A 16,697-nucleotide genomic window follows, 5' to 3' on the forward strand; every position below is an offset into this window, starting at 1 on the left:
TAATATAACAGCTGAATATCATATAGAGTGAGAAGTACGTACAACCGGATCGATGAGATTTATTGACGGGGATAAATTGATCGGAAAGCTGATGATGATGGGGAGAAAAAAAAAGTTGCACTGGCGTGTGTTTGTGTGTCGCTACCCTTCCTCGCCCCCCTGATAGAAGGCCCTTCCCTATTTTTTTCCAGCTACGGGTAATCAGAGCGTTCAAGTCGACTCTAGAGGATTTGGAGGAAAGACGTTCTGTCCATAGTTTACACAGCTTACACAGTATGCGCAGCTCGCGCAGCCACACCGGACCCAGACCTTTATCCGACTTCACGTACATTGACGAAGACCCAACAAACACCAACCTGACAACAGTCAAATCGTTGAAGAACGCCATCGGGAACACTACCAATAACGAGCACAACAGTCAGGACCACGATACAACAACAACAGCATCCGGCAAAAGAAATTGGCTGCCGTCCTTCAACAGTCCTGCTTCTTCTTCACCGCCGCTGCTAAATGTTCCTGGATCGGCTGCAACACCGCACCACCAAAACACCACCAACAACAAATCCACAGTATCCCCAGCCAATAATACCAACAACCAATCGCTTGCTCCCGAATCACGATCAGCTAACTCACCGCATTCGAGTTCCAACAACCTTGCCCAATCCGACGCTGTACCAAAGCTCGTTCACGAGACAAGCATATAAATTCACCGTCATCCCTTTCACTGCCACTTCCGATCTATCAGTCTTTGAGTCTGATCAATTATACCTGCATGGATTCAAAGAAATCAACAATAATGATAATAATCTTAACAAAGATGAAGCAAATTCTACTACTACTACTACTACCACCACTATTATTATTATTATTATTATTACTATTACCATTACTATTAAATACGAGAATAAAGTGTGCCTCTTCTCCATACTGACTCGCTTGCGCGGCTTAAACCTTACCCCATTTCCTTTTATCTCCCTTTTATCATTCGCTCACCGAGCAAATATAATTTCTGCCCTCCGCCTACGATCTTGAAATAATTTACAAACTGGCAAAAAAAAAAAAAAAAACAATAAAAAACGCCGTAAACTTTGCAAACCCTTTGTAACGACAAAGAAAGAAAAAAGAAAAAAAAATAGAAAAAAAACACATGATATTCGTTAACGTATGACAAGTGAATATTTATTACTTCTGGATTCGTATAATTTACAACACCTATATTATACATTTTATTCATCGTTTGACATTGAGTACAGAGCCATTTGCAAATTGTCAGATGAATTTGTGGGTTTTTTTTTTTTTTTTCATTTTTTCATTTTTTTAATGGTCAATATTTTTTGTTTCATTTTAATATCGCCATTAATTTTATTTAGTATATTATTACTGTCATTATTACTATTAATAATATTGTAATTATTATTGTTTTTATTACCACATACATTATTATTATTATTATTATTATTATTTCTGTTCGCCCAGTCCAGTATCCCTCATCTTTCCGTCACTTCCTTAGATTAATAATTACATATTGTTGAAGGATGAAATTTTTATCGATGGTACGAAACGCGGTTCACTTTTTTTCTACTTTTTTTGCGTAAACTGATTATACTCTGCATTACCTATATATATTATATACATACATACATATATGATACATATATTGTTTTCTAATTATTATTTGTCCAGATAATAATGATGATGACGATGATAATGGTTATGATTATGTGGGACGTACTTAATAAGATATTTAGTATTCATTTAAATGCTGTATTTCATTATTATCCTGAATATAAATCCAATTCAGAATGTATATTGCAATACAATATACAAATACAGACACGGTATAAAATGTTACGGTTATTAAAATCGATACATTCGTGCGCAGTTAATCTGTGCAATTGTGTTGCTATAAAATTTAATTGAAATATCTGTGAGCATATTTAACGTTGAGTTTTTAAACGCGAACTAATAATTAATTAAATCAATTCAAATACACCTTGTAACAAAAAAGCAATTTATTATATAATCGAGAAAATAAGAGTTTCCTTTATTCCCGTTCCGAGTTATTTCATTCTTTTCATCTTTTATTTCAGTTCCTGTATAATTCACGGTATTGGAATGTTATTATTTATTTTTTTTTTTTTTTTTTTTTTTTTTTTCTCCCTGTATCACACATGTTGCGAACGAAATTTGCGAATGACCGTTCCAATGCAAAATTTACACAGAGATGATACGTGTGTACAATAACACATATGGTAGAGTCTGCCGGGATATTTAATTTTCCAAAAAAAGCTACCTACTCGACTTCTATAGTTTATCGTATAACGCGTACTTATATCTGTATACATATACATCCACTTATATACTTTTATACATCCGTTCCTGACCTGCAACTCCCACGCATAAAAATCGAACCGACAAAAATCTATATACACATACCTGTGTAACATGTGTTTATTACGTTACATACGTGTGTAAAACCTCTCGAAGCATGTTGGTTGCATAACGTACAGATGTCGGAAAAAAAGAGAGAGGCATACTTTGATGAAACACGGAGTATACGGAGTACGCGTTTTTGCACGGACTTCTTAAACGTTGAGAGACTTCGCTGGAGTAACGTGTGTTTTGCGAATATTAGTGTTGATCAGGTTAGCTTACTAACGCTTGCCTACGATACATTCGATACGAGTGCGCCAAAGCGAATTAGATCCCGCTTGCTTGGGATTGAGTTGCGAATGTGTCTGATCGTCTGTATGTCAGACTTTTTATTAGGGCCTCGTACAAATCGTGTGGGGAGAAGAAAACACTCGTTGACCCTTCGAGTCACGCATCATTGCGCTAGGTAAATTTTTATAGCAAAATGGTATTCCATGGCCTTTGGGTTCGTTGATTATGAATCTGAAATCAGATTTAAAAAATCCGAGATGGCGGATCGAATACAGGCAAAAAAACTATATGCAGGGATTCTTGGGGTCACAGATTGAATTCGCCATGCTGAATTATAAGAATCTGATCTCAAATTCGTAATCAGCGACCCCAAAAACCTTTGGACAAAGTTTTTTCTCCGGTTTCGATCGGATTAAAAATTTTCGACGGCCATATTGAATCCGCCATCTTGAATTTTTTATATCCGTTTCGAGATCGTAATCAGCGAGCACAAAAATTATGCAGAACATGTATATGTGTAGAGGGCTAACTTTCTTGGAAATGAATCACTCCGTCAATTTTCACGATTTCTTTCAATCAATTTGTTTGTAATAAAAATAATTTACATTACTTCGCGACGATTACTCTCGAGTATTGAAAACTTATTAGTATACTACCGCAATATGTTAAAAAGTTATCTAAATGCATAATAAATGGATATAAAATAGGTGGTAAGAATACTTACCGCTGTGACTCAAAGGGTTGGTTTTCTTCTATTGCAGACAAATTTCGTAGCTGCTAGTTTAAGGGGAAGAGACAAAAAAAAAAACACATCGTTCAAACTAGTATGTTCATAACGAGATGGGTATGAATTCGTATTACGGTAATTTGATAAACGAGGACTCGCTAAATTAATTAATACAGCTGGTTATACATGGTTGCCAAAATAAAAATTGCGGCTGCAGCAATCGTAGGCAGGGTTCAATTATTACTATACTTGATAATACGTTACATGACGAATCCCGTAGCGACAAAACAGAAAAGAAAAACAATGTGTCTAATCTTCGAAATCGTTTTCACAAACATTTTCGATTATCCGATAAAAATTTTATATCTAATTATATATACTTCGTTTTACTCGGCCATCTAAACATTTCTATTACGATCCACATACTCACACAATCTTTTATATATTCTATTAGACTGCATCCCACGTAACTTTTAACAGTATACTATACTTATATATCGGCCAGCCGTAGTTGACGAAACTTTTTATCACTATTATCGAATTTTTATTTAATTTTTAAAACCCACGCTTTAATCTTACGCCTATTTTTTCATTTCTCATTTATACTTCTTCTTTTATATTCGCTCGCCTGTTATTATATCTATCAATAACGATTCGATCCTATTTTTATTTTTGATAAAAATAATTCTGCAGCTCTCACATGCTATATAACGTCGTATATGCCATCGATATTTTCTAAACTTTGATTGAACGGCGATGAAAATGTATTTTTCCTACGAATTGGAAAACCAAATGCAATCGGAAAAAACGAAATCTTCGTCGTGTAAATTCAGTATTCAAAATTTTTTTTTTTTTTTTTTTTATTCAAAATTTTCAATTTTACCATTGATTGGAATTGCGCAGTTTGGAAAATCATATTCAAAATCAAATTATTCAGTAACTTACTACCTCATCTTTTTATCTTATCTACACATTGATGAGTTCTTCTTAACCATACAGGAAACTTCCTGAATCGCTGTACCTAGTCAGTGAAAAATTAAACATGTATCGATGATGAAATATTATAACTTTTTTATATATACATATATATATACATATATATATATATATATATATGTATATATAAACACACTCTTCGACCAATGATATAGATATATTGTTAACGTAAGGTTCTATTGCCCAATATAAATGATGTATCTATTCAGGTGAAATATCAGATACACAAAATGAAGTAAGAAACAAAAATTGAATATAATACGACAGCGCCATATATAAAAAAAGAAGAAAAAAAAAAAACATCGGCGTTATTAAAGTCAATAAATCGATGCCACGATTTATCACATATCCGGTGATAATCAATTGTTGCGGTGTATATATTTTTTTTAAATACAATGGAAATACAAAAAGTCTATGTATCATAGCTTTAATATAATGATAACGGTGCAGTTATCGCTTGTTATATTAACTTAGGTTTTATTAAATTTGAAATTAATTTTATACATGTATATCGTATACCGTATGTATACGATATACGATTATTTGCATGTATACGTACGGGTATACGTATAACATATATAAGACGTAATAGTGTTATTGCGATGTTACGTTACATATAAACTGGTAATAAGAATATCTTTTGAATATAGAGATTCCAAAAAAAAAAAACATTGAAAAGGCAAACAAAACACTTTTCTGATCTTACAATATGTAGTTGAATAATAATATAACGAACGCATTCAGACATATTATATATATATATATATATATATATATATATATGTGTGTGTCTGTGTGATATGTACAGAGAGAAAAAACGGGAATAATAATAACAGCGTATTGAAAAAAAAATTGAGTACATGTATTACGTTATATCCCAGTACAATTAAACTTATATAATTTAGGTCACTGTCAGATACTATCGAAACGTACAAGTGACAACATGTATAATGCAAAAAATCTATTTTCTACACATACCAATTTATGCACAACACGTTTTAAATACGTGTATGACATTAAGAATGGCGATATGAATTTACGCGCAGTCTCGAAATGTGCGATAAAGTCAACCGTCGGAGACAGAGTGAAAGAGAAAAAAAAAAAATTCTTTTCCAAGTACGTGTAATATACGCTGGATAATTTTTTTTTTTTTTCTTTTTTCATCGAAAGCGGATACACGTATTGATACAATATAACAATACAAACGTGCTACCACACCATTATTTTTCAATAGATTTTTACCAAGTAAATAAACGAAACAAAACTATATTCACGTATTTCAACCGCGACAATTGAATACCTACGCTGACAAACGACACATGTGTATTTGATTCTGCATACGACATAAAGTAATTATCAAACATATGTATAGTTATAGTTTGCGTAGGTACACAAAATTGACACGTGCTGTTTGGGAAAAATAAATGGCAAGGATAGAGAAACGGGAATGACAAATATTAAGATATCTCACGATATCGTACAAATCATATAAAGGTTCTTCGTATAGGCGATCTTATTTTGTTATTATTATTGTTGTTCATGCGTACAGAAGATATTCCGACTTGAATTTTAATTTATTGCTTTCAATTATTATTAATATTATTATTATTGTTGTTGTTTCACATTGTCCTTTATGTTTCTTCTTCTCGTTTGTTTACTGTTCAAGTTTTTTTTTCCTTTGACAATCGCCGGTGCTATAGATAATTAATTATGAAATTGAAACCAGTCCCTCCGCCTGCCCAAACAAAAATTATAAACGTTATGTGCACATGCTATATTGTATCGTATGTATAATCGAACTGCTTTAATCGACGCGCTCACGATGTACGTGTAATTTCGTTAATCTCGTCTATAACTAATCATTGCAAGGATAATCATATGACTAACGTGAAATGAAATAAGGGAAAAAAAATCATTCGTTTAATGAGGGGGGGGCTAAAAATCATCATACGCGCACATAAACTTGCTATTATATAGGTATTTATAGTGCTTGTACAACGTTGTATTTCAAGATATGTACATTATATTATACATGCAAAAGTATGTATATTATAAGTTGTATGTATATACGTCCTGAAATACTTGGCGATGTCCTAACCTAACCCTAATAGCTCTGTACAAAATTCGTTTCTTCATCGATATGATCAATTATTCTAACGTCGAGTTCGACGTTTTCATAATCAACAGTAAACAAATTACTATGTAGGTATTATACGTGTGACGGTATAATTCACACTCCGGTGACTAAGGTGACACAACTAAAATATTCGCGTTTTTGAATTTATACTACACTTCGATTGCCGAAATTCGAATCTATAACCGTTGACCGTGCGAAGTGACACCTGCGTAGTTGCGAAACTTTCCACCAGAGAGCAGAAGCGTCCCTTCAGAGCTCGTCCAACTTGCATTTGTATCATTCTATTTAATGTCTCCTTTAAAGATCGATGGATTAAACCTTCAAACCTTTGAAAAACGCCGATTCTTTAGTTTTGCCACCTTTGTCGCCGAAGTGCGAATGTATAGTCAGTATACTCTCACTTTTGTCACCGTAGAATACTTTAATTTTTACACACCGCTATACGTATCTATATACTATACTCTTAACATGTATCTGTCTTTGTTGTTTTTTCTGTTCTCATTCTTCTTTCGTTTATAACGTTATATCACTTTTTTCTTGTTTGTGATGTCAATATTATACATACCTATGTTTGTGTCTGGTCGCGTGAGTCGTAACTCCAACGTTATACACTTACACTACCCACATTACATTAATTATACACGCAAACACATTATTTGTCGTACATGTCTAATCGTCGTCACACACAGATCAAATATTATACTATGCTATTTTATCTTGTTGCTTTTTTTAACTCTGCGGACGTTTCTCTTTTTCCGATACACAATACGCGCAGACAGTACAATGCACGAAAATACTAATTCTCACATTTTCTTAGAGGTTATCGACTCTCTAGAGTTTATTCAGGCACTATTTGAACGTTTTCTTTCTTTTTCAAATTACAAATTCGGTTGATTTCCTTTGTTCTTTTCCCCCAACATTTCTATAAACCGATTTTCTTCTCTCAAATTTATGCTTCCGCAACTATCAATCATTGATGTTTAATCCGTGAGACAGTTAGTGCTCATAAAGAAAACCGACGGACATAGTATATCGCAGTATCCGAAGACGTGACTCACGTTTGCATCACTACCAATATTTCTTGTTAAAAGCAACCGATGATAGTTGAACTTCACAACCTCAAAATTGATAATAGCGATTGAAAAAAAGAACAAGAAAAAAAACCGGTGAGCCCTGATTAGTCCCAATTTGTTGGCACGGATAATAAACGGTCTGTTTATGCAGCAGTCTATAACAATGCTCTACATGTTTCTGTGCGCGAGAATGATTGAGTGACCTGTCGTCTATGCCATCGTTTTAACAATGACGAAATGGACACGATCAAAGTCTAACATTGAACTGCATCCACGCAATATAACATACTTTGAATCATTTAATCATCGTGATGCAGCTGTAGTGACACATTTATACGTATTCATCGCACAATTACGTTGGACCTAGGAATACGTCGTTAAAGAGATACGATACGCTGTGTTCGATATCTTCACTTATACAGTCACGTTCTATTGTTACATTTGTCGCTATTTGTCCCTTTACTTTTTCAATTCTTACTATACATAATGTTCCTTGCCTCATTATACTATTCTCGTATACCTATTCTTCATACTTTGCTTATATTATGCGTTCCCGTAAGTTTCCACGATTGTACCTTATTGTATACTTATAATATTTTTTTCACTGCAGTCTCACGAGAACGTGAGCGGATAAGTTGAAATCCTCCACCTAACCTAACCCAAACCCTAACTATTTTACTACAAACTCTTTTCGACAATCCCTGTCTCATCGGTCAAAATTGAAGACTGTACATGTGCTCCAAAACTTACTCGAAAACACATGTCTTCGGTGTAAATATCTATCGTTTTCTGCCAATTTTTTTTTTCTCACTCTTGCTATACATGAATATATACTACATATTATGTATATCCTACTTACTTACAATATCTTTTTTTCTATGCTATACTATCCATGTTACTCGGGCTATACGTATATTGTGAAATATCTATAGCAACAACACTATGCCGGCATCATTGATCTAATCGACCTCTCATTCTATTGAGTCTGGCTATATTCGCCTCTAATCGTCTCCGATGATAAGATCTGGTTCACAGTTGCCTGAAGGTCGTTTGAAAAGAAAAAAGTGACGATACATCATTAAACGCCGCGTCAAATTCCTAAATACCAAACGGATTTGTCAAGTGGCCGAATACACACTTTTATTTGCATGTCAACCGCTATTTGTCACATTCTCAACCTCATTTATGCATCGGAATTTCAGTATCGCGAAAACAAGTATATAATCCATACAAATTATGTATATTTATATACACACGACACGTTACACACGTACCCAGAATATATCACACTCATTTCAATCTTGACCGTTGTATCACAGATATGACAAATGTAGCCGTGAAGTTCGAAACTTTTAACACTGCACTGAAAAATTCATCACGACAATTCAATCCGTACAAAAACATGCTGGTTGAAAATTTCGGGAAACACGTTTTTAATAGATTTTCCAAACGAGCTCGGGGTGTGTGTATTTTATTTAATCTTTTTTTTTCTCTTGTTTCCTCTATTTCTGTTGGGTACGTTATTGTATAAAACGAATGAAGTACTTTGAACGTTCGAGAGCAGCTTGCTTCAAGTGCATCTCATGCCATACATAACCATGATGTTACCATTTACTCTTGAAGGTGATTGGTGGCGAGTTGCAGGAACGTTTGATACCGGTACCCTACAGCAAGAGCTCAACAGACCAAGCTGTAAGCGCTCTTCTTCTCTCTCACTGTCTCTTTCTTCATCTATCTCTGTCTGTCACTCTATCTCTATCTTCTACCTATCTATCTATCTGTCTATCTATCTCTATACTTACTCTCTCTTTTGAGCCTTACTATAATAACTCTTTTACTCACTTTATCATTCGCTGTTCTATGCTCTTTTCTGTAAGCTACTATAATACTTTTAATGCAATTTTATTTTCACATGTATATACATCTTTATATACATTTTTATTTTTTTTTGCCTTGTTTTGATTTGTGTACAAATTCATCTTGTTATACTATAACCTGTTCGTTGTGCAGTATATTATTGCGTGATAATTTGTATGTCTTTTCCCATTACGTTTCTTTTTTTTTTTCTTCTTCTTTTATTATTAATTGTATATAACTTTGTGTGTTGAAAACATTTGGCTTGTATACGCACGGCGATAACCTCACTCGTTGGACCTTGGTGAAGGAGCTCTTTTAATGCGCCGTGCGCAACTTTCTGCGCAGCCGAACTACGCGCAGAGAGCGAGGAACTGGTCAAACAAGTGCGGTTCGACTGTGCCTGTATTTTAGAAGAACTTTTCACTCCCAGTTCCCATTTTCCTACCGTATACGTCGTCAACTACCCTACGATCGACTGTCTGGATGTAATATCGATAAAAATATTCTCTGCCAAGTGCCCAGTAACACATTTGTCTACGGTTCAGTCACAAATCCAGCATGATCGTTCGTAGGGATCGTTCGTACTGAGATCGGACTAAAACAACCCCGATGTGCAGCATAGTCTTTTGGCTTCAGCTGCATGCAGTCGCGCTTCTAATTCAAAGTGTTGTATCAATGTACGGCATTTAAAGTATACCTCGAACTATGCTCAAGTATATGAATGATTAGTGCGTGCGCTTTATATTTTTCTAATGATTGTTCAAATGCGGATGATTGTTGAAGATATAAACCTGTATACATATAGACGCGTAATGCCGATATTATTGGACAATCGTTGTGTATGCTTGCTTTTTATTATGTACCGTACAAGGCATTTATACCTGCTCGTACAGCTACCGAAGTGAACGCCTGTAAACATACTTTGTATGCCGCTTCTTCTCGAACTATTTTAAGCCAAAACATCGACAGCACTGCGGGGCCAAATGGTCATTTCCATGAAACGATCGTCATGTCTATATCATTTTCGTTTTCTCTATCATTTCCCCGATGAATTAACGCCCAATCGCTTTCTACCGCGTTCCTGACAAGCCGTTTCCTGTTTCAGAATTGTACTTTTACTGCAGTTAGAAGTAAACTTCAGATCACTGTTCGTGGTGTGATAGCATTTTAGTTGTGAAAACATTCAATGACAACCTACAACCGTACAAGTAGTACACAAATTTAGACGTAACCAGGTAGTCAATGTCTAATCCACACCAGCCTAAAATGAAAATACATCGTACAATAATCGCTTCTATGTGTTATTCAGGATTTTCTTTAATTTCGTATATATTTTTCTGTCCATTTTATTGGCTTCTGCTCAATATTGCATTTTTCGTATTTGTATCGTGTACACCTATAAATATCTATAGATATAACATACAGCGATGCATCTATTTTCAACAACCGGTTGTTGAAATGGTAATACAGAAGTCAAAAAGAAACACAGAGGAAAGGAAAACTTTAAAAGTCGTGTAGAAACTGCGTGTACATTTATTGGTTGTGTGAAACGTCATAACTGCAGCTGCTTAACCCTTGCGTCAATTTTACACGCACAACTTTGACTGTAGTTTACACATACAGGCGTGTACCTCAACTATTTTGAGACTATCTACAGCAAATTCGGAAAACTAAGTAATAAATATTATCTTTGGATGTGGTAGCAACGGGTCGTGTAACCGTGAACTAAATTTGTACCATCAAATAGCATGTTTATGCTTACAGGCGTAATAAGTATTTATACATCGTATAGACAAACGAAAATACAAAAAAAACTTTGCATTACTATGAAGTACGGCATTGCAAAACGTGATATGATAACAGAAAAAAAAGAAACAAAACAATATTCAAAAATCAAAAGGAAGTGATTATTTTGAAAACCGATTTTCTATTATGGTACATACATATCACATATTCGATACAATGAGTGCTGGTGCTCATCGTCAGGCGAGTTTGGCACAAGTTATTTTTGTGTCGTCTCGTTTTCTTTTTTTCCCTCTAGTTTCTTACCCATACATTATTCTTTCATTTTTCTCCCTCCCACCGAATTCGACGAAATTCAATGCCTGTTCTTCTAAAGAAAATCCTTACGCCTCTCATCCTTTTTCGATTACTTCTGGACATTCTTACCTCATCGCATCAAGCTCGTGTGTAAAAATAATTCCTTCCCTCACCCCCCTCCCTCCCTCCGCCACTACCCACCAAAAAAGAAACTAAAAAACTACACTCACACATACCATATATAACTATATCGACGCGGAAAGTAATATGATGCCATGGTAAGTCCAAACAGCTGTACTCATGTATAACCGTCAAAAAAAAAAAGTCCTCCGATTGTGTATTTTATCTTATATCCTCAATGAATTTGGTAAATAATAACTGTGCCATAAATTAATTTTGTGTTTAATAGTTGTTTAGACTGTTGAAGAAACCACGATTTTTCTTCTCAACACGATGTGATCAACACTATAGACGAAGAAAATCATTATGTCGTGTGTGAGAATGCTCTTTCAAATCGAATCGTATACATGGGTCTAGATATTGCATTTTTTAAGTTCTTCTCTTTCCGTTATTCTTGATACATTAAAAAAAAAAAAAATTTCATCCGATGTAAATGCAATAACATATATTTAAAGTTCAGTTTGAATTTGACTCAGGCACAGAAAATAGGCTTTAAATAATGTCGAACAGTCGTCATGCTATAGATTGGGATAAAATTGATATACACATGCCTAAAACTATATAGGTTAATGATCTTTCTGGCAAATGTTTTACAGCCGATTACAAGTCCGTGGTATAAGTTGGTCCTGGGACTGGCAAGGTAAATCTTTTCCTATAGATATACATATATATATACGGTTCGTAAATTGTCATACCTTTTGTATCGTATTTTCATTTTTTATTTTCATCTTCATTACCTTCTTTATTTTCCTTCGTATTATATACGCAAGAATGAGAGCTTTCGGTGAAAGGATACAACCGATTGTTGCAAGCAATTGAGACACGGATAAATTGGTTGTGATTGTTATCATTATCATTGGATTGCACCCAATCTGTACAATTACCGTTTTGTTTTCGCCGAAACCTCCAGGTATAAAATATCATGCAACGAATACTTCGCACATTACGTCATACAATACTTACAATCGCTACTATAGTATTTTCTCATCAACTGTATACATATATAGTATATATATCTATACAAAATTAAAAAATATCTTACTATCGACGGCAACACAATCTGTTTACCAGCAAATTTTTTTCCAGTCATTCACGTATACCTCTAGGTATATACACAAGTATATCACTCTTCAATATTACCTGTATTTATTCCTATACTATAAATATTCATGTACAAGAGCTGCGCATACCAATTTTATTACAGCACTTTTTTCTATTATTCGCCAATAACAACCATCATATTATATACTTGGCTTTGGGAACGTGATAATATTTTTAAGGGGAAAGAAAGCGGAAAAAAGAAACGAAAAAATGACAATATCTGGACATGTTCTATGCATTAACTGTTTCGTCGTGCATTCTTCTATACATATACTTCTCTCCTTTAATCGTCATTTTTCCATTTACATACCTTTTCTCATTCTTCTTGATCGTTAATTTTTCATTCAAATTCCAGACTATCCTGCTGTATACCGCAATCCTTTGAACCTACTTTGGCTCATACGTTACTTTCTGGTGCTTGCGACTTGACTATTCCTACTTATTGTGTAATACCCTATGTATATCTGTATGTATGTATATATGTTCATAATACATATTATACACATACTTGCATTTCCTATTACGTATATACGTGTTAATATGGGCGACGTTACTGTGCGTAGATACTTAATTAATTGCCTATACTTATATATGCCCTGACCCATCGTTCAATACCAATTTTATAATACATACATCTGTAATACCCACCTGGTTTTTTTTATTTTCTCTCCTACTAATATGAAACACGCGCAGGCAATTACACGGACGAAAGAGGAACGTGAACAAAGTGCTTTTAGTACTGTAGTTGGCTGCTAATTTTGAGCTTAGAAATTACGCAATAGTTGAAATATTCCGATCGTAGCGTCAATACGAACTATTATCGCAGTCGTCATTTTTATGAACATTGTACGTGCGTCAAGTTTTATTGCCAGCTATTTTATTTGCCGCAAATCAAATTATTCTCTATCTGTATGTTGGGGTTAACAATGAATAATTTCAAATGCCAACTCTGTAATTTATATAGCTTGAATTTAGGAATGCTAATAGCCATTACTCGAGGTTATTTCTTATTTTATTAACACAACTCTACGCGTGTTCACAAATTATCCATTATAACGGATACACACAACTTGAGACTCCCGACGCTTCGCCGCCTGGCGGGAAAAAGTGGAAACCGACGGAAGCGAACGTAACCTATAATTTTCAAACGGTTTCGTCTGTTTCTCCGCCGGCATCTAGTGTTGACGGATTTTCAAGTTTTACCATTATAATACATACGACACGGTTTCCCAATAAATAGTGCAAAGGTGTACCTTTCATCCCCATAACTTGCTATCCTCTCTCTCTTTGACCATGCGACACCTATATTTCGGCTTTATTATCTTACTTAACGTACACCCACATACATCTATACTACTCTTACACGGTTTATAGTACCAATTTTGACCATACTAATAATTACGATAACACCACATACATATACCTGTGTACAAAAACGAGTTACATCGCGTAATTCTATATACCCTGCCTAAAAGCCTACAAACAATGTTACTGTAGCAAATATCCGCAACGCATGATTATTATCATGATTACTACATCGTTCTTGTTGTTTTTATTTCACCGTTATTACTATTTTTGTTGTTATTATTATTATATTAAAACTACTACTGTTATTGTTATTACCGTCGCCCCTGACCAATCAGATATTTCCGTCAAGTAATGAACCAAGACTTTTTAACCCTCCGCCGATCAACATGGACGATATCGTCCACCCTGACTTTTTCATTGTTTAACAATTTCTACTAATTGAATTATTGAAGATTTCGTAATGCCAACTATCGGAATATCAAGTAAGTACCTGAAACTGGTTACCTGCATTTTTTGTAAATCTTTGAAAAGCCCTGAGTGGGGGAAAAGAACCCAGGACGAAATCGTCCATGTTGGCCGGAAGCGTCAGTGAGGAAAAAAAAAAAAAAAACAAACATGGCCGGCGGAGGGTTAATTTTGTGAATTAGATACCGCGATAGTATCTGTTTCATTTATGTGTACTTTATTTCAGGATCAAAATTGTTAAATATCGAGCACACCTAATACGTATAAACATTGTTGTGATACAAATCCTATATGCCGCCTACCTACACTTTTCCGAATTGTTTGGACATTTTTGGTACGCGATATGTGTTATTCGACTTAAAATGATTTTTGCCAATCTCTACTTTCGTTATCACGTACTTTTCTTTCAGTTTCGAATTACATACACGTATATGTATTCCTTAAACATCTGTGTGCATATAATACATTATTTGTATGAGAATGCGTGCCCCTGCATGAGATATAGTGGTTTTATTTCTCACAGCTCAAACGCAAGTTATTTTATACATATTATACTATATAAGTATATATATACATATAATGGTTTAATATTACGATGAAGCTTTGATTGTGTCCACGATGTTGTCTTGCCGCATCGTCGGTTAACAACACCTGAAATCTACCTCGTATATTAGAAAAATGCGTAAGTATTTACCACCAGAATTTTTATATATCCCGCTTTGTGCATTACTTGGATTAACTCAATCTTTCAACGTGTCTACATGTATATACGTATTTATCTATCTATGTATATATATATATATATGCATACGTATATAAATACAAACATACACACACACACACACACATGGTGGTGGTACTCACGCTGATATACATATACATTACACTTGTTTATGTATATGCATCTACTTATACATCTGTTCTTTACGTATATATATTATATTCTATTGCATGAAAAAGCAGCAAAATCACTATCAGTAGTCATGTTTACTGTGCTGTTGTCAACATCATGCTTACCGTTGTTACAGGAGAATATCATTTTAACTACATAGTGCATTATACATGTATAGTATGTAAGTCCTTTCATTCGCAATCGTACAGAGTGATTTGCTGGTCATTCGTTAACAATTAGTATATATGTATATATTTTTTTTTTCATCTTCCTGTTGTCATTGCTTTCTTACAACACTTGATTTCTTTCGAACATATTTATTTTCCATTTTTTTTTCTCTCATAATAATTCTTGCTATGATTTAAAAATGAAAATCATAGACACCGATTTGCTTGAATGATATAAATAATCGTCGTATCTATTGTACTGACACATACGAAATAAGTTTAGATCTTTTTAAATGCGAAAGTATTCTAGCAGAATATAATTATCGATTGAATTTCAAGCAGATCCAAAAAAAAAAAAAACGCTTCTTGCCATTTCAGCAATATAGAATAGATCAGGATTAAGCTTATATTCCATCTTATCAGTTAATCTGCGGGCTTTATGGTTAATATACACTCTGTACGTTGATTCAAGAGATTTTGATAAAGTATGATACATTGTCGAACGTCGTCGGCTGGTTACAGATTTTCGAACCTCGTTCGAAACGCAACCCCGGAGATGTTTTCGACTACGAATAAACGACAGAAGATAAATTGTCGTCAATTCGGTCAAGAACCGTTCGACAAAGTGTCAGCCTTGATATGAAGCATCAATCAATGTTGGGTGGTTTACAAGTGCATGCGATATGTTGAAAAAGCAACTCAAAACCAAAACCCCCCAAAATTAAAAAAAAAAAAATTAAAAAATTGTTGATGCAAATATTTGACGTTTAGTTATCGGTTGTGGCCTAATTTTTACATCATCTCCAATCATTACAAACGCGAGACTTCTGTCAAGAAGTAACTCGAAACAACCGTACAGTCGGTCTATTCGATAACATGTACAATAAGCAAATCTTTGAGCGAGGTATAATTGATAGAGTTATACTGCACAGACAATAAGCAAAATTGATCACCCTGAAGTTAGTAACGTTAACGTAACGATACATCGGGAGTAAAAAATCTTTATCGGACAATTTCAGGATGACTTTCAAGAAGTTGGCTTTTCAAAATTAGTGCATATTTTGTTTATAATGGATTTTTCACTAAATTT

At 34.3% G+C, this 16,697-nt stretch overlaps 1 protein-coding gene across 15 annotated transcripts in view; it reads left to right on the forward strand.

The window, feature by feature from the left end:
• Positions 1-16,697, forward strand: part of PMCA (plasma membrane calcium-transporting ATPase 3) — a 126,857-nt gene that overhangs the window by 99,514 nt on the left and 10,646 nt on the right. For 6 of the 15 annotated variants that reach the window (XM_046625698.2, XM_046625701.2, XM_069136066.1 and 3 more), the window contains one exon: positions 192-4,750. The exons of 4 other annotated variants lie outside the window; for them this stretch is intronic. In XM_046625698.2, coding sequence (XP_046481654.1) covers positions 192-704 — 513 coding nt within the window. In that variant the 3' untranslated portion in view covers positions 705-4,750. Of the gene's footprint in view, positions 1-191; positions 4,751-9,220; positions 9,290-16,697 lie in introns of those variants that run through there. 5 more of the 15 variants (XR_006883192.2, XR_006883196.2, XM_046625702.2 and 2 more) reach the window with 3 other exon arrangements.

The sequence above is a fragment of the Neodiprion pinetum genome, chromosome 5 (assembly GCF_021155775.2).
Source record: "Neodiprion pinetum isolate iyNeoPine1 chromosome 5, iyNeoPine1.2, whole genome shotgun sequence".
NCBI classification, from domain to species: domain Eukaryota; kingdom Metazoa; phylum Arthropoda; class Insecta; order Hymenoptera; family Diprionidae; genus Neodiprion; species Neodiprion pinetum.